Genomic DNA, 23609 nt, shown 5'->3' with positions numbered 1-23609 from the left:
CTTCCCATCAATTTTAACCATCTTCCCTGTCCCTGCTGAAGAAAAGCAGGCCCAAACCATGATGCTGCCACCACCATGTTTGACAGTGGGGATGGTGTGTTCAGGGTGATGAGCTGTGTTGCTTTTACGCCAAACATAACGTTTTGCATTGTTGCCAAAAAGTTCAATTTTGGTTTCATCTGACCAGAGCACCTTCTTCCACATGTTTGGTGTGTCTCCCAGGTGGCTTGTGGCAAACTTTAAACAACACTTTTTATGGATATCTTTAAGAAATGTCTTTCTTCTTGCCACTCTTCCATAAAGGCCAGATTTGTGCAATATACGACAGATTGTTGTCCTATGGACAGAGTCTCCCACCTCAGCTGTAGATCTCTGCAGTTCATCCAGAGTGATCATGGGCCTCTTGGCTGCATCTCTGATCTGTCTTCTCCTTGTATGAGCTGAAAGTTTAGAGGGACGGCCAGGTCTTGGTAGATTTGCAGTGGTCTGATACTCCTTCCATTTCAATATTATCGCTTGCACAGTGCTCCTTGGGATGTTTAAAGCTTGGGAAATCTTTTTGTATCCAAATCCGGCTTTAAACTTCTTCACAACAGTATCTCGGACGTGCCTGGTTGTGTTCCTTGTTCTTCATGATGCTCTCTGCGCTTTTAACGGACCTCTGAGACTATCACAGTGCAGGTGCATTTATACGGAGACTTGATTACACACAGGTGGATTGTACTTATCATCATTAGTCATTTAGGTCAACATTGGATCATTCAGAGATCCTCACTAAACTTCTGGAGAGAGTTTGCTGCACTGAAAGTAAAGGGGCTGAATAATTTTGCACGCCCAATTTTTCAGTTTTTGTTTGTTAAAAAAGTTTGAAATATCCAATAAATGTCGTTCCACTTCATGATTGTGTCCCACTTGTTGTTGATTCTTCACAAAAAAATACAGTTTTATATCTTTATGTTTGAAGCCTGAAATGTGGCAAAAGGTCGCAAAGTTCAAGGGGGCCGAATACTTTCGCAAGGCACTGTATGTGGATTATAATGCAGATGCATTTTTGTTTTTGAAGGACCATCGGAGTTTAGCCTGCTTTGTATGTTCTCTTTTTGGCAAGGAACATTTTAGTATCACAATACTGGCATCGTGTACAGTACATCCTATATGGACCAGCCAAGTCAAAGATTTATTTGCCATTATTTCAACTGGAACACAAACATAGGGTCATGATCAGTTGATAAAGACAATGAGAACAATTCTCTCAAAACTTCTACTCATTGTTATCTTCTTTATGTACGGTTTTCCAGATGGAGATTGAGAACCAGCAGCTGAAGGTGTCCAACCTGAAGCAGGCAGAACAGATCATGATGCTGCAGGACAAACTCCAAGGTGATCCTCCTTCCACCACAGCTGTACAAAACTCATGGGAACTTCAGTTAATCTAATCAGAATACTCTCTGAGAGTGCCACACTCTGTTTTAATAGACAGACACCCTCGCCCAGAGGCCTTGGATGCTTGCCAGCTGCTAGTCAACTGTTTTCCCCGCAATAACAACTACAAGGATCTGTCCGAGTGGGAGTATGTAGATTATGAAGAGAAGGGGGCCCAGCACAGAGCCATGGAGCACACCCTATGTTACTTTGATAGTAACACCCTATGTTACTTTGATAGTATGTTGGCCTATGTTCTACAGAGCATGTTGTGATATTGCCAAAAGCTGCAGTTGTGTCGCTAGATTGACTATATTTTCCCCTCTTGTTCAATAGCTATCTTGGAGAAACCTTCATCTCCTGGACCACCCACCTCTCCTTCCACTGACACCCACCAGGTACCCTGCAGCCCCTTATACCCCCCAAGATGTCCAGGGACCCCGCCTGTCCAGGAGGAGACAATCTGGGGAAGACAGACAGGCATAGGGGACAGGTCAGAGCAGCCCTGTAAACGGAGCGGTGACCGAGGGGACAGAGACACAACAGGCCATGGCACAGTGACAGTAACCCTGTCAAACACTCCCTGTCTGGGCAGCAGGGGCAGGGAGACTAGGGCTGGACCTGGTAGTCCTGTTCTAACCACTCAAGGTCAAGACCAACCACTAGGTGGTGCTACTCCCAGAGACCACTCCTCGGACGAGCTCAGCAGCAAGTTCCGCTCCCAAAGTCTCCGCTCCTCCTCCTCTTCCTCCTCCTCCTCTTCCTCCACCTATGAAACAACCCACGGGGGTCCCAGTATCCCTGACACCCCTACCCCCAGCTCCACCCCTAAAAGCCCTCTCCTCTGCCGTTCTCCGTCTAACTCCCACCCCTTCCAGACCACCGCCCAGACCCTGGCTCTACCCTCCCATACTGGGACCAGCATGACCTTACCCAAGGTGTGATACGTTCTACATTCCTAACTAGTGGCCCTAATCACCTGTCATTACAGTGCTCTTTCCCTTGCTTGTATCTGTGCACCTGTGTCGTACATTCCTTGTGACTCAGGGATTCTTGGAAAACGGAACGATCTGTACTTTTCCCCCCACATTGTTTCTTAATATTAACAACATTTGAAATACTGTATATATTTTGATAGACCAAAGTATCGGCTATCACACAATGTAAAGGAACAACCTCCTAATTCTCCATCAGACACTGTAAAAGGCATTTCATTTTACATTTACATAGGCCTTGATTGTTTAATTCTAACATTATATGTAATACAAATAAGTCTAACTTAATATGTAATACAAATAAGTCTAACTTAATATGTAATACAAATAAGTCTAACTTAATATGTAATACAAATAAGTCTAACTTAATATGTAATACAAATAAGTCTAACTTAATATGTAATACAAATAAGTCTAACTTAATATGTAATACAAATAAGTCTAACTTAATATGTAATACAAATAAGTCTAACTTAATATGTAATACAAATAAGTCTAACTTAATATGTAATACAAATAAGTCTAACTTAATATGTAATACAAATAAGTCTAACTTAATATGTAATACAAATAAGTCTAACTTAATATGTAATACAAATAAGTCTAACTTAATATGTAATACAAATAAGTCTAACTTAATATGTAATACAAATAAGTCTAACTTAATATGTAATACAAATAAGTCTAACTTAATATGTAATACAAATAAGTCTAACTTAATATGTAATACAAATAAGTCTAACTTAATATGTAATACAAATAAGTCTAACTTAATATGTAATACAAATAAGTCTAACTTAATATGTAATACAAATAAGTCTAACTTAATATGTAATACAAATAAGTCTAACTTAATATGTAATACAAATAAGTCTAACTTAATATGTAATACAAATAAGTCTAACTTAATATGTAATACAAATAAGTCTAACTTAATATGTAATACAAATAAGTCTAACTTAATATGTAATACAAATAAGTCTAACTTAATATGTAATACAAATAAGTCTAACTTAATATGTAATACAAATAAGTCTAACTTAATATGTAATACAAATAAGTCTAACTTAATATGTAATACAAATAAGTCTAACTTAATATGTAATACAAATAAGTCTAACTTAATATGTAATACAAATAAGTCTAACTTAATATGTAATACAAATAAGTCTAACTTAATATGTAATACAAATAAGTCTAACTTAATATGTAATACAAATAAGTCTAACTTAATATGTAATACAAATAAGTCTAACTTAATATGTAATACAAATAAGTCTAACTTAATATGTAATACAAATAAGTCTAACTTAATACAAATCTCTGAACGTATTTTTGTATTGTTTAATAGCGCTATACACTGAGTGTCCAAATCATTAGGAACATCTGCTCTTTCCTTGACATAGACTGACCAAGTGAATCCAGGTGAAAGCTACGATCCCTTATTGATGTGACTTGTTAAATCCACTTCAATCGGTGTAGATGAAGGGGAGGAGACAGGTTATTAAAGAAGGATGCTTAAGCCTTGAGACAATTGAGACATGGGTTGTGTGTGTGTGCCATTGAGAGGGTGAATGGGCAAGACAAAATACTTAAGTGCCTTTGAACGGGGTTTGGTAGTAGGTACCAGGCGCACCGGTTTGAGTGTGCCAAGAACTGCAACGCTGCTGGGGTTTTTCACGCTCTACAGTTTCCCGTGTGTATCAAGAACGGTCCTCCATCCAAAGGACATCCAGCCAACTGGACACAACTGTGGGAAGCATTGGAGTAAAAATGGAACAGTATCCCTGTGGAAGGCTTTCGACATCTTGTAAAGTCCACGCCCCGACAAATTGAGGCTGTTCTGGAGGCGAAATATTCAATATAAATACTCAATATTAAGAAGGTGTTCCTAATGTTTTGTGCACTCAGTATATAATGCTCCAGGTCTAATTTCATTCGTATTTAGGCATGTTGTTCTAGATTCAGAACTTGAATCAACATTTATAAAGCAAACATTCTGCCTCAGATCAAGCACAGCAAATACTTCAATAGTTTAAGCATATGTTGCAGAACAGTGGTAAAAATGATCTTAGGGGGGGTTAGCCATCAGTGACGGAGTTGACAAAGTTGACAACAAATACTCAAAACAGACACATTTTCGCCTCTAAATATAAAAGATGAAAATAAGCATTTGTTAAAATCCCCAGTGAAACTGAACCATTCTATCAGATCTTTCAGCAATCGGACAGAATTGAAGTTAAGCAAAAACCTGACAGGGTTTGTATTTTACAGAGTTGACAAAAATGTCATTTTTCTTCTTCATTTCAAGTGGCATAAAGAAGTGTCAATGTAGAGTGGCGTTATGACTAAAAACCTCATTAAAATCAACATATTTGAACCAAAAAGATTTTTATCTTAATCTATCAGGGAGCTGGAGTTGACAGTTTCTGCTTGTAACCATGGTGATTTAAAAAAAAAATGGTATGAAGAGAACTTTACAGACCTTGAGTGATCTTGTCGCACGACATGTAGTGAGGACATGAACAAGGGGTACTTATGGGGAAGCGAACCCTGCTCATTCCTGATTTCATTTAGGATTTTAAGACACATCTGAAGAGAAAAATATTCCTTAAAGTTAGAGAGAGCTATTACAAGAAACTACACAAGACCTTTTTCAGTTCATATTCATTAATGGCAGTTTCTAGAATTCTAAACACTTTTTTGGGGGGGAGAATTGGGATCCTTTGCTTCGGACAAGGGCATTTCCAGGCATAGAGCCGACATGGAAATGAATACTCTCGAAAATATTTTGAACATTCTAAAAGCAAATCTTTCCCCTTATAGAATTGCCCTAAATGTCATTTTTTAAGCTCAAATAATGTTACAAAATCAGACAAGGATTGTCCCAACTTTCAAGAATTCCTGCACTGTTTGACTGTACCTATGTGTGATGGCCGCTCTGGGATGTAAACCGTTAATAAACTTAGTTGAACTTGAACCACATCAATCTATCAATCAAATTTCAATCAGTCATGTCATCTTTATTTGTGAACTAACAGTTGCGGACGCCCCTGACCCCCCGCGATAGCGTCCAGCTGGTGAAGAAACACTACAGCCAGCCCCAGCCTGGAGGTCTGGACCGGCTGCACCACATCAATGTCCCCATAAACATGATGGCCTCCAGCACCCAGGTAAAGAGAGGGAGCCTTCTCAACTCTATCCTGTTGTACAAAGACAGTGAGAGGGTGCCTGAAGTCAACCGTCTGTCACGTAACAACGGGGGAAAAAAAGAGGACCTGACCTCACTCACTTGATGTAGTTTCAATTGTAGCATTTGTTTGTTGTATTTGCATCTTCTGCACCCTGTAGAGCCCTGTGTCCCCTTCCAACTGCAATCATGTCCTGGAAGAGACAGACATAGATGACGGGCTGCCTGACGGTATGGAGGGGGTGGTGGAGGGGGCCGGGGACAAAGGTCCTCCCAAGGAACAAGTGTTTGTTAGGTTGGCTGAGGATCTGGAACTGCTGGACCCAGATGTCCTGAAACCCCCCACTCCTCCTCTCCACCGGTTCCCCTCCTGGGTAAGATCAGTGTTGAGGGTAACGCGTTCCAAAAGGAACGCGTTACGTAATCAGATTACTTTCATGAGCAACGGAGTAAAGTAACGTGTTACTTTTTCAAGTTGGGTAATATTATTACAGTCGCTTTGTGTTTCCATGATCCGATCTCGACTTGTTTCCTCATTTAGTTCCCGAGCGAGCGGAGAAAGGCTGTTTGGAGAGAAATGTCGTAACAGGTGCTGTCCATATAAATGTATAGAGGACGCACCGCTGATCATTGCCATGGATCACTTTTGTGATAGCAGGGCTTTCCCGTCTAGTGTCAAGTGTGTGGTCTCTAACCAGAACTAGTGGCTCGAGAGAAACATTTTGAATGAAAAGATAGGAAATCTGTCCAGATGTTTGGCGTACAGTATATTATGGCTAATTAAACAGCCCCTATATAGATATAGATATATATCTATATCTATATAAAGCGCAGTACTTGTAGACTAGCACAGGAAAGCAGCGCCACAGATAAAAGAAGCTAGTGATCAAACCTGAGTTAGTAAGTAACCTATCTTTTTTTCATGAAAGTAACGCAAACTAATATGCCATGTTACTTTCCACACCAAGTGATATTGTAAAGTAATGCGTTACTTTTGTTAAATGTAACGAGTAATGTGTAATATATACTGTATTTCTAAGTGTTTTTTGCAGTTGTCTCATATCTGGTGTATGTGTGTGTTCCTGTAGAGTGGCTGAGAGCAGCCAAAGTATCGTTATACAGATGAGGTCAAATATATTGACACCCTGCCACCATGTCTTCTAAAATAAGTTGGAATTGAAAAAACGTTCATTGTTCATATGTGTATTTGTTTGATTTACACGTGCACAGGACCCCCCCCCAAAAAAATTATTGAATGATGAATAATTGATCATTCAAATGAATTTGGTTGGAGGCAAGTGATTCTTGTCAACTGCAAACCTATCTCACCTGTGGTAAGTTTCAGGGTAAGAAGAGAGAGAGAGAGAGAGAGAGAGAGAGAGAGAGAGAGAGAGCTCTATTGCCAATATATTTGACCACATCTGTGGAACACAAACACACACTCATGCTTGCACATTGATCTATGTGCTCTACAGGAGAGCCGTATCTATGCTGTGGCCAAGTCGGGGATGAGAGTATCAGAGGCGACTGCAGGAGCCAGAGGTCCTGGACGAGGTTAGTTACCCTGCTTATGTTGGAAAAGATTCTGTGTCTGTGGGGGGTTACAGTATGGGATCTGTCAGTGCTCATTTTGATGGTAACATCCTCTCAGCAGACCGGGCTAAGTAACACCTGTGCAGGTGCGATCTGGGAAGCTTTTATGAGCTCTCCAAAGAGATGTGTAAGGACGGAAACCTTGTTTTTTTTTCATCGGCTGTGATGAAACAATAGGACTTACACGCAGTAAGACACACAGCTATAATTATCACCTTGCGTTCTCTCTGGATCACATACATCTCGTGCTTTCTGCAGGATCCAGCTTACCGCAGTACCCCTCCACAGGACCGTTCACTCACCTGATTTACAAGAACATCAGTGTGCCCGTGTATACCACACTCAAAGGGGTAAGTACCATACTCTACGGTAGCTCAAATTGTGACAGACTGACAAGGACATATCGACTTCCTATGGACTGTGGTATGTGCTGAGGAGTATCTAAAAGTCTCTCCTGTGTGTGTCTGCAGAAAGCCACTCAGATCAGCAGTGTGCCCCTGCATGATGATGACTCTGGTTCGGAGGACGACAGTGGCTCTCTGGCCAGCCTCAGGACCTCCACCCTTGGCCCAGACAGGAAGGGAAGCACCCCTGGGAGCCCCCGCGCCGTCAAGAGGGGTAAGCATTGCAACATCAGCATTGTTATCCTTCATAGTTCGCTGACACTGATTTAGTCTGTTCTCCGGTGCTTATTTTAATGTAAACGGCCTTCCAACTAGGAATAACTATCGGTTGTTGGTCCCTGACACAAGAAGAAACATATACTACATGACCAATAGTATGTTGAAACCTGCTCGTCAAACATCTCATTCCATAATCATGGGCATTAATATGGATGTTGGTCCCCCTCTTGCTGCTATAACAGCCTCCACTCCTCTTGGAAGGCATTCCACTAGATGTTGGAACATTGCTGCGGGGACTTGCTGAAACAGGAAAGGGCCTTCCCCAAACTGTTGCCACAAAGTTGGAAGCACAGAATAGTCTAGAATGTCAATGTATGCTGTAGCGTTAAGATTTTCCTTCACTGGAACTTAGGGGCCTAGCCCGAACCATGAAAAACTGTCCCAGACCATTATTCCTCCTCCACCAAACTTTACAGTTGGCACTATGTATTGGGGCAGGTAGCGTTCGCCTGGCATCTGCCAAACCCAGATTCGTCAGTCGGACTTCCTGATGGTGAAGCGTAATTCATCACTCCAAAGAACGCGTTTCTACTGCTCCAGAGTCCAATGGCGGCGACCTTTACACCACTCCAGCTGATGCTTGGCATTGCGGATGGTGATCTTAGGCTTTTGTGTGGCTGCTCGACCATGGAAACCCATTTCATGAAGCTCCAGACAAACAGTTATTGTGCTGACGTTGATTCCAGAGGCAGTTTGGAACTCGGTAGTGAGTGTTGTGTGGCCTACCTAGATGTTTCCACTTCACAATAACAGCACTTACAGTTGACGGGGGCAGCACCAGCAGGGCAGAAATTTGACGAACTGACTTGCTGGAAAGGTGGCATCATATGACGGTGCCACGTTAAAAGTCACTGAGCTCTTCAGTAAGGCCCTTCTACTGCCAATGTTTGTCTATGGAGATAGCATGGCGGTGTGCTCGATTATATACACCTGATAGCAACAGGTGTGGCTGAAATAGCCGAATCCACTAAGTTGAAGGGGTGTCCACATACTTTTTTATATATAGTATAGTTACAGGTTTTCTCAACTTTTTTTGTACTGTACCAGGGACCAACAAGCTATGGTTCTTCTCTATGGAGGCCTGCTTACATGTAAACTAATACTAAACTAGTACCTACATGTAAACTAGTACTAAATGAGTGCTTGGCTAGCTAAGCATCTAAGGGACCATACAGCAACATCCTGAGGACCAGTTGAGAGACACTGGTCTAGTGTATGACAATAAGTCCATCAGCTGTCGGTCATCTGAGTCACCTGTCTGTCAATTTGTTGACCTCTTGACCTTCGATCTCTCCAGGTGTGTCCATGTCGTCCATCAGCTCTGAGAGTGACTACGCCATCCCACCTGATGCCTACTCCCTGGACTCTGACTACTCTGAGCCGGAGCACAAAGTCCAGAGAACATCCTCATACTCATGTGAGAGCCTGCGAGAGCCCGTGAGTGACCATTTACCGTACAATACAATGCAAAAAATACCATACCATGCAATATAACAATGCTGGAGGTTACCATACAGGAGATGCTGGAGAAGTCAGGGTACCTGCTGAAGATGGGCAGTCAGGTGAAGGCTTGGAAAAGACGCTGGTTCATCTTGAGGAACGGAGAGATACTCTACTACAAGTCTCCTGTGAGTCGCCACACGTCACCACTATGTGCTTTTCTGACAGAATTAGTTCAACAATAGCCTGGTCCCAGATCTGTTTGAGCTGTATTGCCAACTCCTATGGTCTTCCTCGTGGTCTTTCAGAGCGACGTTATACGGAAGCCTCAGGGTCAGATGGAGCTGAACTCTTCCTGCAGGATCGTCCGTGGAGAAGGAGCACAGACATTCCAGGTGAGTGATATTGAAGAGGGACTGAAAACCAAGATTTTGGTTCTGGTTCCGAGAGCACCTCTACACACGTACACATGCACACACACTAACCTACCACCATTACCAAACTGGGTCAAAGAGAAAGGGCAGCATTCCTCTAGAGGGGCTTAACATCATCAGGGATAGCCTTGCAGGGAATGGAATGTTGTGTTCTAAAGCTGATTCTCATCTGTACTGATCTGGTGATCTGGTGTGTTTGTTTGTGTGTCTGCTGTGCGTGCGTGCGTGTGTGTATGCTTGTATGCGTGGCGTGCATCCGTGTGAAGAACGCCGCTGGAATGTATAGCGGCTGTTTTTTCGGGCTCCTGACCAGTTCTGCTATGTTGTGTGTGTTTTTTTGCGCTGAAATTAACTAGTTTTTTACATAATGTACCCTGATGAACTTGTGGGTACCCTGATGAATATGTGGGTACCCTGATGAACGTGTGGGTACCCTGGTGAACGTGTGGGTACCCTGATGAATGTGTGGGTACGCTGATGAACTTGTGGGTACCCTGATGAAAGTGTGGGTACCCTAATGAACGTGTGGGTACCCTGATGAACTTGTGGGTACCCTGATGAATGTGTGGGTATGCTGATGAACGTGTGGGTACCCTGATGAATGTGTGGGTACCCTGATGAATGTGTGGGTACCTTGATGAATGTGTGGATACCCTGATGAATGTGTGGGTACCCTGATGAACGGTGTAGGTACCCTGATCAGTGTGTGGGTACCCTGATGAACGAGTAGGTACCCTGATCAGTGTGTGGGTACCCTGATGAATGTGTGGGTACCTTGATGAACGTGTAGGTACCCTGATCAGTGTATGGGTACCGTGATGAACGTGTGGGTACCCTGATGAACGTATGGGTACCCTGATGAACGTGTGGGTACCCTGATGAACGTGTGGGTACCGTGATGAACGTGTGGGTACCCTGATGAACGTGTGGGTACCCTGATGAACGTGTGGGTACCCTGATGAACGTGTGGGTACCCTGATGAACGTGTGGGCACCCTGATGAACGGCGGCGAGTAAGTAAAGCACCTCTACCCTCTGTTGTGTTGCTGAATGTACATTCACACGGGACAAGCTGGACAAGCTCTATCCTATCAACGGGACCTGAAGAACTGTAATATCCTATGCTTCTCTGAAAATTAGCTGAACAAGGAAATGGATCATGTTCTAGCTGGTTTTTCTATGCATCGGCAGGACAGAACGGCAGTGTCGGGTAAGCTCAAGGTGGGTGGTGTGTGTCTCTTTGTTAACAACAGTTTGTGCGTAATCTCTGATATTAAGGAAGTCTCAAGGTTCTGCTCACCTGAGTTAGAATACCTCATGATAAATTGTAGACCATACTATTTACCAAGAGAGTTTTCATCTATATTTTTCATAGCTGTCTTTTTACCACCACAAACCGATGCTGGCACTGAGACCGCACTCAACAAGCTGTATAGGGCCAAAAACGAACAACAAAATGCTCATCCAGAGGCGATGCTCCTAGAGGCCGGTGATTTTAATGCAGGAAAACTTAAATCCGTTTGACCTCATTTCTACCAGCATGTCATCTGTGCAACTAGAGGTGAAAAATACTCTAGATCACCTTTACGCCACATACAGTGATGCATACAAAGCTCTCTCTGACCATTACTTTATCCTCCTGATTCCTGCTTAAAAGGAAATCTCAAACAGGAAGTACCAGTGACGCGCTCAATACAGAAGTGGTCCGATGATGCGGATGCTAAGCTCCAGGACTGTTTGGCAAACACAGACTGGAATATGTTCCGGGACTCATCCGATAGCATTGAGAAGTTTACCACATTAGTCACCGGTTTCATTAATAAGTGAATTGATGATGTCATCCCCACAGTGACAATTTGTACATATCCCAACCAGAAGCCATGGATTACAGGCAACATCCGCACTGAACTAAACTAAAGGCTAGAGCTGCCACTTTCAAGGAGCTGTACACTAACCCGCACGCTTTAAAGAAATCCCACTATGCCTTCCGATGAACCATTTGAAGGCAGCGTGTCAATAAAGGACTAAGATCAAAATCCTACTACACTGGCAATCGACAAATATGGCTGGGCTTGCAAACTATCACTGATTACGAAGGAAAACCCGGCCGCGAGCTGCCCAGTGACCTGAGTCCACCAGACAAGCTCAATGCATTCTATGTTTGCTTCGAAGCAAGCAACACTGAACCATGCATGACAGCACCAGCTGATCTGGATGATTTTATCATCACGCTTTCCGCAGCCAATGTGAGTAAGACCTTTAAACAGGTCAACATTCACAAGGCTGGATCAGGGTGCGTACTCAGAGCATGCACTGACCAGCTGGCAAGCATCTTCACTGACATTTTCAACCTCTCCTTGACCCAGTCTGTAATACCAACATGTTTGAAGCAGATCATCATTGTCCCTGTGCCCAAAAACGCCAAGTTGTCTAAATGACTATTGCCACGTAGCACTCACATCTGTAGCCATGAAGTGCTTTGAAAGGCTGGTCATGGATCACATCAATATCATCATCCCAGACACCCTAGACCCACTCCAATTCACATACCGGCCCAACAGATCCACAGATGATGCAATCTCTATTGCACTCCACATTGCACTTTCCAACTTGGACAAAAGGAACACCTATGGGAAAATGCTATTCATTGACGACAGCTCAGCGTTCAACTCCATAGTGCCCTCAAAGCTCATCACTAAGCTAAAGACCCTGAGACTGAACATCTCCCTCTGCAACTGGATCGTGGATTTCCTGACGCGACACTTATTCCTGACACGCCATGCTTATTCCCCTCCTGTACTCCCTGTTCACCCACGACTGCATGGCCGTGCACGACTCCAACACCATCATTAAGTTTGTCAATGGCACACCGGCGGTAGGCCTGATCACCGACAACAATGAGACCGTCTATAGGGAGGAGGTCACAGACCCCTGGCAGTGTGGTGCCAGGACAACAACCTCTGCCTCAATGTCAGCAAGACAAAAGAGCTGATCCAAAATACCAACATGATCCAAACATACCAACACAGTCGTGAAGAGGGCACGAGAGGGTAGTACATCACTGGGGCCAAGCTCCCTGTCATCCAGGACCTCTATAACAGGCCCTTACAAATTGTCAAAGACCCCAGACACCCTAGTCATATACTGTTATCTTGGAAAGCAGTAGCGATGCACCAATTCTGGAACCAACAGAACCCTAAACAGCTTCAGTTAACCAAATAGCTACCCGGATGATCTGAATTGACCCTTTTTGAACAAACTTTTTTTGACTCATCACAAATGCTGCTGCTACTATTTACTATCTGTCATTTTTATTCCTAGTTATATGTACATTTATACCTCAATTACCTCGTACCCCTGCACATGGACTCAGTACTGGTACCCCGTGTATATAACCAAGTTATCATTACTCATTGTGTATTTATTATTACTTTTATTATTACGTGTTTAACTTTATAAAATTATTGATCTATTTCCTTTCTCTCTGCATTGTTGGGAAGGGCCCATAAGTAAGCATTTCACTGTTAGTCCACACCTGTTGTTAATGAAGCATGTGACAAATTAAATTGTATTTGATTTGATTTGTGCGCCTGTGTGTGTGTGTGTGTGTGCTTGCTTACATGTACGTGTCTGTGCCTACCTGCTTGCACAGGCACACTTTCACCGGCATGCTTTCACAACTCAATAATGCATTTCTCTCATATTTTCTCCATCTCCTGTTCTAATCAGTTGATAACAGAGAAGAAGACGTTCTACCTGACGGCTGACTCTCCCAACATCTTAGAGGAGTGGATCAGAGTTCTACAGAACATTCTCAAGGTCCAGGCCAGCAGCCCCGTCCCAATGGAGACCACTGCAGCCAAACCTACCGTGAGGGGCTGGCTCACTAAGGTCAGGGGTCAATGCATCACTAGGCTGGAGGTGGGGCCTAAGATATGAGGGTTATGGAGATGAGAAACAGACAGCATGTTTAAGGGGATTGGCTTTTGAGCAAGGCGAGGTACAGAATGACTTATCTTGATCACATGATGGGTGGTTCAGTGGGATGTAAGCAGGATGGTTTGTAGATCACAGATTCTGGACAAAGCCTTGCTCAGGCGATCCTTTCAAACACACAGTTGTCATGGAAGCTTTTAACTTGTCTTTTTAACGGGAGACAATACAGAACAATACAGCAATTCTCGCCCAACATAGAGAGAGACCTGTTATATCAACCATATGTTTCATACTAGGACACAGGAAAGTTTAAACAAACCATTCTTTCGACTGCAAGTCACAGTTTGACAGAAGGCTTTCACTTTCGGCAAGATTCCTGGAAAGCTCATTTGCGTTGGGACACGGCTATGGTTAGCACCCCTTACTGGTCAGGGTATGATGGAATGTTTGAGTGATATCCTCCCTTTCACTCCATCCCCCTCTGGCTCTTTCTTGTCTCTCTCCACTGAGGTGTATCTGTCAGTATGGTTAATACAGGGGGCTTGGCAACCTTCTAACATCAGAGGGGTCTGTTACGGCTGACTGACAGGTGAAACCTCCCTCTGCTCTTCCTTTAAAGAGGCTTTGATCTCGACACTATGACGTTATACACCTCAGAGCTCTATAGTTATGTACTGTTGGTTCACTACCTCTCTCGCTGCATATTTGACCTTTGACCCCGATGAAGAGATGTACAGCTGGGATTATGAGTCATGAGGACATGTGGCCAGGAATCCACAGACACACATACACACCCACTCTCTAGTGCCACCTGGTGTTCAAAGGAGAAATATGTGATACAGTCAGTGGTTAATGAGTGTATGACCCTCAATACATTCTCCTCGCTCTCTTTTTCTCTTTCTTTCTCTCACTCTCTTTCTCTCTCTCGCTCTCTGTCCTCTAGGTGAAGCATGGTCACTCTAAGCTGATGTGGTGTTCTCTGGTCAGCAAGGTGTTTTATTACTACAGGAACCAGGATGACAAGGTACTCCCTTCCTTTTCTCCTCATAAACTTACCCTCAAGTGTCCTCAATTGTTGCCTGTCTCTATATCAGGGGTGCTCACATTTTTGGGCTTGGTGGGATGCAGGCCGAACAATAAAGGGTTAGCTAAATATTTCTATTTCTATTCAGAAAAATAAAAGGTAAGCAATAGCTTTTTAGGGTCTTGAATCAATAGCTTTTTAGGGTCTTGAATCAATAGCTTTTTAAAAAAATGTAATCATAAAATTACACTTCAAACATGAATCAAATTGTAGCCATATATTTTGACACTCTGATTACCAGTATTCAAGATTTATTCACATTTTTACAATTATAGTATAGAAACTGCAACCAAGTTTCTATGTTCATAAACCCTAAAACCAACTGTAGCGTTCAAGTTAAAGGTGTTTTGATTTTGTATAATGTTTGCATTGTAATTTCAGAAAATGTCCATCATGTATCAGGCGCTAATAGTGGAATGATAGTGTTTCACAGTATCACTTAACCTCCATTGCTGTGATTCGCTTGTTGATTTCTCTCGCGGGAGCAGCATCCGTTGTCAAAATGGGAAAACATACCCGACTTTGTGGCTGGGTTATCTAGTGAAAATCTCTGTCATTTCCTGGTTGCTAAAATTCTACACTGTTCGCTCAATTTCAGTTTGTGAGAAAACGAGCACAGAATAGTATAAGGAATCATTGTGCTGTTTAAATCGCTGTAAAATATCTTTCCAATAACAAAACAAATGTGTTACTAGGGCTTTGGTCCACCAGCTTCAAACAGCTTTAAAAACTATATTTTCAGTTGTTGAAAATATATTTCATAGCGGTTTAGATAATATGGCAGGTAGCCTGGCGGGTAAGGAGCTCAGGGCCAGAAACCAAATGTTTGCTGGATCAAATCCCCGAGCTGACAAGATAAAAATCTGTTGTTCTGCCCCTGAGCAAAGCTGTTCCCTGGGCGCTGATGATGTGGATGTTGATTAAGGCAGCCCCCGCACCTCTCTGATTCAGAGGTTAAATGTGGAAAATGCATTCAGTTGACTGACTAGGTATCCCCCTTTCCCTACACTATTTAGTGCTTGTTTTTTTCACATAAACTGAAATTGAGCGAAAGGCTTAGAATTCTAGCAACCAGGAAATTAGTTATTTCCACTAGATAACACAGCCACAAAGTCAGAACAGCTTTCCCATTTCGACAACAGACGCCACTCCGGCGGGAGAAATCAATAGGTGAATATCCCAGCGAATCACAACAATGGAGGCTAAGTTATACTGTGAAACACAATCATTCCACTATTACTGCAGATATATTATAGATATGTTCTGAAATGCAAAAATTCTAAACAATCCTATGTGTAGCACCTTTAATGTCCTGCAATTCCACATATTTTGCCATGGGGTGGAGTTTTGTTTTTGCAGTTTTGATGCTAATTCCCTGCATTTCTACATATTTTGCCATGACTTATGCCATGTTCAAATGATATCTGAGTGAGAGTGACTAAGAAAGTAAATCAATGGGGGCCCCCTGGAGGTCAGGACCCCTGGGCACGTGCTTTGGGTGCTCGGTCAGTCATTCAGAAATGATTACTACAAGGCTTAGATAGCTGGCTAGACTAACTTATCTAGAAAATGTTAGCTGACATGGGCTAATTGATTGACTGTCAGTGACTGACATAACATGAGGAACACTGCTGATGCACTAGCACATGTATTTATTTTTTGGTCGGGGGCCCCATAGTGGTCCTGGAGGGCCAAATCAGACATCACCCTAGTTTGGTTGGCTCTGCTCTATATCATATGTGAATATATTCCCTAAATGTGTGTGTGCGTGTCAGCTCCCCCTAGGCCAGCTGCGGATGCGCGAGGCGGCGGTGGAGGAGGTGGACAGGTCATGTGACTCGGACGAGGACTACGAGGCCAGTGGGCGTGGCTTCTTGTCGTCCCACTGTACCCTAGTGGTGCACCCCAGAGAGCAGAGCCCCACCTACCTACTCATAGGCACCAAGCAAGAGAAGGTACAGCACTCTAAAACTACACAACCCATACACCCCCTCACCTACATGCTAATAGGCGCCAAGTAAAACTGCACACTAACCCTAACCTATGACCTCTTCCTATGGAGGTAGATAAGTGCCAGTATTATGTAAATAAGTACAGTGCAACTCACAATATTTGTAAACAGGAAACACAATACTCAAATGTAAATCGCAATCCACAGACAAATCAAATGAAATTGTATTTGTCACACGCGCCGAATACAACAGTGTCCTTACCGTGACAAGTGTACTTACACGCCCTTAACCAACAATGCAGCATAGTTTGAAAAGTACGAAAATATTTGCTCAAAACATTTATAAAAAATAAAATAAACTAAAGTGTAAAAAAGTAACACAATAAAATAACAATAACGGGGCTACATACAGGGGGTACCGGTACCGAGTCAGTGTGCGGGGTTACAGGTTAGTCGAGGTAATTGAGTTAATATGTACATGTAGGCAGGGTTAAGTTACTATGCATAGATAATAAACAGCAAGTAGCAGCAGAGTAGAAAAGGGGGTCAATGCAAATAGTCCGGGTAGCGATTTGATTAGCTGTTTAGCAGTCTTATGGCTTGGGGGTGGAAGCTGTTAAAGGAACCTTTTGGACCAAGACTTGGGTATCTGGTACTGCGTGCAGTAGCAGAGAGAACAGTCTATGACTGAGCTTTGAGGGCACTATGGTGTTGAATGCTGTTGAATGCTGTGGTGTAGTCAACAAATAGCGTTCTCACGTAAGTGTTCCTTTTGTCCAGGTGGGAAAGGGCAGTTTGGAGTACAATAGAGATTGCGTCATTTGTGGATCTGTTGGGGCGGTAGGCAAATTGTAGTGGGTCTAGGGTTTCTGGGATGATGGTGTTGATGTGAGCCATGACCAGCCTTCTAAAGAACTTCATGGCTACAGATGGGAGTGCTACGGGCCGGTAGTCATTCAGGCAGTTCATTTAGGCAGTTAGCTACCTCCATATTATAAACTGGCTGGTTCGAGCCCTGAATGGCTGACAACCGTGGTATATCCGACCGTATACCACGGGGATGACAAAACGTTTATTTTTACTGCTCTAATTACATTGGTAACCAGTTTATAATTGCAATAAGTCACCTTGGGGGTTTGTGGTATATAGCCAAATACCACGACTAAGGGCTGTATCCAGAACAGCCCTTAGCCATGGTATATTGGCAATATATACCACACCCCCTCCGGCCTGATTGTTTAAATATAATACACGGGCACACTTTGGCACTTACCTATCCCCATTCTTTCCCATTTGTTCCTGTCCAGGACACCTGGCTGTATCATTTGGCGGTGGCAGCGGGCAGCAGTGCCAGCTTCAAGGTGGGCACAGAGTACGAGCAGTTAGTCGGGAACCTACTGGACGTAGAGGGTGACCCAGGTAAGACATCTACAGTCACCAAATCCGTCAGTCGGTCAGTCAGTCAGCCATCCAATCAATCAGTCTGTATGTCTGACATCACAAAATATGACACATGAGAGGGCTACTGACTAACAGCAGTTGACTAGGAATACCTTAAAAGATCAGATGCCAAGGATCCAAGGATTTAGTCAGGGGCTCTTTAATGTTATTTTCAACCAGGAGGACTGACTATTTAAACGTCTTTATCCAGTCGTCAATCTGCAGACAGTGTTTATGACTGGGCTCTAGTAGGGCTGTTCCTGATCAGCTGTTGCACCACTTGAGTTTGTAACCCAGTGTGTGTGTGTGTGTGTGTGTGTGTGTGTGTGTGTGTGTGTGTGTGTGTGTGTGTGTGTGTGTGTGTGTGTGTGTGTGTGTGTGTGTGCGTGTGATTGTGTTCTCAGACTCTGCGTTGTGGAGGAGTGAGTCTCTATGTTTCTGTAAAGACGGCCTGCGCTCCCCTCTCACCACTCTACCCTCTGAAGCTCTGCAGACTGAAGCCCTCAAACTCTTCAAGGTTGGTCCCTTCATCTCTCTCTCCTCCTCTCCTTTGCTTCCAACTTCCTTCACTTCCTTTCTTTCAGTCCCTTTGCTTTCTCTTCCTTTGTATTCCCTCAAGTCCCTCCTCTCTTTCTCCTCTCATCGGCTGCATTCATGTCTACTGCTCTGACTGAGGCCCCCAGCCCTTCTGTCTGTCTGTTTGAGGCATCCCTCCTTTTCTTTTCTTGGCCCCCTACTCCATGCCCCTCTACCCTACCGTCGCTCAGAGATCAAAGCCTCACAGTAGGGGTCTCAAGCTCATTAGAGCGGTAATGGGGGTGATCATCTCATCTGATTGAATGGAACCTTTCTTCTTGTACTTGTCCTTGTTGGGCGGTAGATGGATGTAATCGAATGAGGAGGGAGTGTGACAGACAGACAGCACGGTGAATGTGAGAAGTAGTTGGGAGAAGGGAGTGGGACAGGGGCGGGGGTAATAAAGTGGATCTGGAGGAGGATGGACCTTGATCTTGATGTATCCTGTTCCTCTCTTTTCAACCCGGCCGTCCAGTCCGCCTCCCCCCTCCCCTTCTCTCTATGCTTTACTGAGCTTTCCCTCTGCCCCACATTTCGGGTGGCTTTGTCTGATTTGGTGTTCCATATATAGAGGAATGGATTAATTGAGCTCACTCGCAACCCTTTAAAGTCTCTGTTCCTGTTGAAATACTTTGAACATGCACCCTTCTCTTCTGTCCTCCCCATCTTTGAAGTATAGTCCCTGATCCGACACGACTGGGTTAGTGAAAGGCCCTTTCATTTTCACAATATTCATTTATACAGTGCCTTGATCCTGATGGTGAACATTCTCTTGTTGCCCTCCAGCCATGACATGACAGGCTTGTTTGACGGCTGCATCCTGACTTGGTTTCATTAGAATAGTAATCAGTCTCCAAGTAGGAAACACAATCATGTTGCTGCATGTTTCATTACAATTTTTCTACCTGAGTTGGGTAGTCTCACAACCGTATGTATTTGCCTCCACCTGCTGGTAGGAAGGTGGTATTACGCTGACATATCATTGCAGGTGTTTTAGATTGACTTCGCGGTCTGACTGCACAGAGCCACTGATCTACAAATCAACCTTCTTCATTGTGTGCTCAAGACTACCGATTCTACCCCTTGCTTATACCCTTAAATACATTGATTATATTGTTTCTCAACACATAAACTCAGCAGAAAAGAAACGTCCCTTTTTCAGGACCCTGTCTTTCAAAGATAAAAATCCCCAAAACTTCACAGATCTTCATTGTAAAGGGTTTAAACACTGTTTCCCATGCTTGTTCAATGAACCATAAACAATTAATGAACATGCACCTGTGGAACGGTCGTTAAGACACTAACAGCTTACAGACGGTAGGCAATTAAGGTCACAGTTATGAAAACTTAGGACACTAAAGAGGCCTTTCTACTGACTCTGAAAAACACCAAAAGAAAGATGCCCAGGGTCCCTGCTCATCTGTGTGAACGTGCCTTAGGCATGCTGCAAGGATGCATGAGGACTACAGATGTGGCCAGGGCAATAAATCACATGTCTGTACTGTGAGACGCCTAAGACAGCGCTACAGGGAGACAGGACGGACAGCTGATCGTCCTCGCAGTGACAGACCACGTGTAACAACACCTGCACAGGATCGGTACATCCGAACATCACACCTACGAGACAGGTACAGGATGGCAACAACAACTGCCCGAGTTACACCAGGAATGCACAATCCCTCCATCAGTGCTCAGGCTGTCCTCAATAGGCTGAGAGAGGCTGGACTGAGGGTTTGTAGGCCTGTTGTAAGGCAGGTCCTCACCAGTCATCACTGGCAACAATGTCGCCTATGGGCACAAACCCACCATTTCTGGACCAGACAGGACTGGCAAAAAGTGCTCTTCACTGGCGAGTCGCGGTTTTGTCTCACCAGGGGTGATGGTCGGATTCACGTTTATCGTCGAAGGAATGAGCATTACACCGAGGCCTGAACTCTGGAGCGGGATCGATTTGGAGGTGGAGGGTCCGTCATGGTCTGGGGCGGTGTGTCACAGCATCATCGAACTGAGCTTGTTGTCATTGCAGGCAATCTCAACGCTGTGCGTTACAGGCAAGACATCCTCCTCCCTCATTTGGTACCCTTCCTGCAGGCTCATCCTGACATGACCCTCTATCTAGCATGACAATGCCACCAGCCATACTGCTCATTCTGTGCGTGTTTTCCTGCAAGACAGGAATGTCAGTGTTCTGCCATGGCCAGCGAAGAGCCCGGATCTCAATCCCATTGAGCACGTCTGGGACCTGTTGGATCGGAGGGTGAGAGCTAGGGCCATTCCCCCCAGAAATGTCCGGGAACTTGCAGGTGCCTTGGTGAAAGAGTTTGGTAACATTAACATCTCACAGCAAGAACTGCCAAATCTGGTGCAGTCCATAAGGAGGAGATGCACTGCAGTACTTAATGCAGCTGGTGGCCACACCAGATACTGACTGTTACTTTTGATTTTGACCAGTGAGAGGACATTTGTGTTTTTGCTGAGTTTACATGTATCACAATCATTGCAAGTAAAACCTTTATCCTCTTTATCCCTCCTTTCTTCAGTCCTGTCAGCTATTCATCAACGTGCTGGTAGAGTCTCCCTCCATCGACTACCACACATCCCTTGCCCAGAATGCATTGCAGGTGTGCCTGACGCACTCCGAGCTCCAGAACGAGATGTACTGTCAGCTGATCAAGCAGACCAACCGACGCACGCCACACAACTACTCCCTCACTCAGGTATGTTAGAGACCGGAACCCCTTTCCACTACTCAGCATGGCTGGCATGGTTACACATCCACTAAGTGTCGAAAAGCACTATCTGGTAAGCATATATCAGAGTTAGCACAGTTTGGTTCTGGTGAGCAGATCTTCCTGTCACTTGTTAAATGTTATGCTTGGTTGCTTTAGTGTTGTATGAGCTGTTGTGAATAGTGTGTTCTCCTCTCCTCAGTGCTGGCAGCTGTTGTCTGTGTGTGTGGCTCTCTTTCTGCCTCAGCAACACTTCCTGTGGTACCTCAGACAGTATCTGCAGCGTCATGCAGACCCCAGGTATACACAGCGATGCGAACACACACACACACAAACCAATCGATTAATGATAATCCACTGTCAAAGATAATCCAACTACAGAATAGTATGATCATTGTTGATGACCCTGTGTGTGTGTGTGTGTGTGTGTGTGTGTGTGTGTGTGTGTGTGTGTGTGTGTGTGTGTGTGTGTGTGTGTGTGTGTGTGCGTAGGAGTGAGGTGGGGAAGTATGCAGTGTACTGTCAGAGGTCTGTGGAGCGTACCCTACAGAACGGGGAGCGAGAGGCCAAACCGTCACGTATGGAGATCCTGTCCATCCTACTCAGGAATCCCTACCACCACTCACTACCCTTCAGCATCCCTGTCCACTTTATGAACAACACCTACCAGGTAACCCACTAAACACAGACACGCAGCCAACTAGCACGCAAACAATCAAACACCTACCAAGTCAGAAAGACGGAGAGGCACACACAAAAAGTTGGCAAAGTGCAGACCACTGGACAATAAACTTTGAAAAAGCACACGTTCTGTTACACCCAATCATTTAAGAAGTCACACTCTCCTCTCCCGCCCTCTAGGTTGTAGGCTTCGATGGCTCCACTACGGTAGACGAGTTCCTGAGCACCCTGACCCAGAGGGTGGGCATGAGGAAACCACACCTGTCTGGCTTCGCCCTCTTCACTGACGACCCCTCAGGGAAAGACCTGGAGCACTGCCTACAGCCCAGCGTCAAGGTCAGTGTGGACTAACATACTCTGATTATATACCTGCACATACATTGTGGCAGTTGTTTTAATACCACACAATCAAAACTTTTAGTGCCCGCAACTAAGTATAAGGCGGTAAACAGACGGGTAGACTGGAATCAGAACAGGGAACAGGGAATAATGTACAAGAGAGCAGGGTCTGCCCGTAGAGATAGATAGAGGACTCATCTTTTTATCGGTGCCGTTATAGCATCTGTGACAGCATGGGCAGCGCCATTGAGGATATCTCCATTGTAAAGTAGTCAATTGTCTTCTTCTTCGTTGGCTGATTGCGCCCAACTCGTAGGAATCCCCACCCACGTGACTACTTTAAAATGGTGGAAGCACTCAATTTTCAACGTCCATATTATAACAGGTTTTATCCACAGTGAGTCCTGTATCTACAGTGCCTTGCGAAAGTATTCGGCCCCCTTGAACTTTGCGACCTTTTGCCACATTTCAGGCTTCAAACATAAAGATATAAAACTGTATTTTTTTGTGAAGAATCAACAACAAGTGGGACACAATCATGAAGTGGAACGACATTTATTGGATATTTCAAACTTTTTTAACAAATCAAAAACTGAAAAATTGAGCGTGCAAAATTATTCAGCCCCCTTAAGTTAATACTTTGTAGCGCCACCTTTTGCTGCGATTACAGCTGTAAGTCGCTTGGGGAATGTCTCTATCAGTTTTGCACATCGAGAGACTAAAATGTTTTCCCATTCCTCCTTGCAAAACAGCTCGAGCTCAGTGAGGTTGGATGGAGAGCATTTGTGAACAGCAGTTTTCAGTTCTTTCCACAGATTCTCGATTGGATTCAGGTCTGGACTTTGACTTGGCCATTCTAACACCTGGATATGTTTATTTTTGAACCATTCCATTGTAGATTTTGCTTTATGTTTTGGATCATTGTCTTGTTGGAAGACAAATCTCCTTCCCAGTCTCAGGTCTTTTGCAGACTCCATCAGGTTTTCTTCCAGAATGGTCCTGTATTTGGCTCCATCCATCTTCCCATCAATTTGAACCATCTTCCCTGTCCCTGCTGAAGAAAAGCAGGCCCAAACCATGATGCTGCCACCACCATGTTTGACAGTGGGGATGGTGT

General features: G+C 44.1%; 1 protein-coding gene across 3 annotated transcripts in view; it reads left to right on the top strand.

Annotated features, from left to right (window-relative positions):
- The window catches only part of LOC139374995 (pleckstrin homology domain containing, family H (with MyTH4 domain) member 1), a 67663-nt gene that overhangs the window by 31667 nt on the left and 12387 nt on the right, over positions 1 to 23609 (top strand). For all 3 annotated transcript variants that reach the window (XR_011627745.1, XM_071116322.1, XM_071116321.1), the window contains exons 6-24: positions 1299 to 1380; positions 1759 to 2360; positions 5459 to 5590; positions 5769 to 5981; positions 7083 to 7161; positions 7459 to 7550; positions 7671 to 7818; positions 9181 to 9320; positions 9401 to 9511; positions 9632 to 9718; positions 13486 to 13647; positions 14636 to 14716; positions 16552 to 16731; positions 18035 to 18146; positions 18572 to 18684; positions 21284 to 21460; positions 21675 to 21772; positions 21965 to 22142; positions 22334 to 22489. Coding sequence is in view for 2 of the 3 variants with exons in the window: in XM_071116322.1 (XP_070972423.1) it covers positions 1299 to 1380; positions 1759 to 2360; positions 5459 to 5590; positions 5769 to 5981; positions 7083 to 7161; positions 7459 to 7550; positions 7671 to 7818; positions 9181 to 9320; positions 9401 to 9511; positions 9632 to 9718; positions 13486 to 13647; positions 14636 to 14716; positions 16552 to 16731; positions 18035 to 18146; positions 18572 to 18684; positions 21284 to 21460; positions 21675 to 21772; positions 21965 to 22142; positions 22334 to 22489 (2943 nt within the window). In the remaining variant the exon portion in view is untranslated. The remainder of the gene's footprint in view (positions 1 to 1298; positions 1381 to 1758; positions 2361 to 5458; positions 5591 to 5768; positions 5982 to 7082; positions 7162 to 7458; positions 7551 to 7670; positions 7819 to 9180; positions 9321 to 9400; positions 9512 to 9631; positions 9719 to 13485; positions 13648 to 14635; positions 14717 to 16551; positions 16732 to 18034; positions 18147 to 18571; positions 18685 to 21283; positions 21461 to 21674; positions 21773 to 21964; positions 22143 to 22333; positions 22490 to 23609) is intronic.

Source organism: Oncorhynchus clarkii, chromosome 19, assembly GCF_045791955.1.
Source record: "Oncorhynchus clarkii lewisi isolate Uvic-CL-2024 chromosome 19, UVic_Ocla_1.0, whole genome shotgun sequence".
Classification (NCBI taxonomy): domain Eukaryota; kingdom Metazoa; phylum Chordata; class Actinopteri; order Salmoniformes; family Salmonidae; genus Oncorhynchus; species Oncorhynchus clarkii.
Note: the sequence above shows the minus strand (reverse complement) of the source record. Positions and strands in the feature narration are given on the sequence as shown.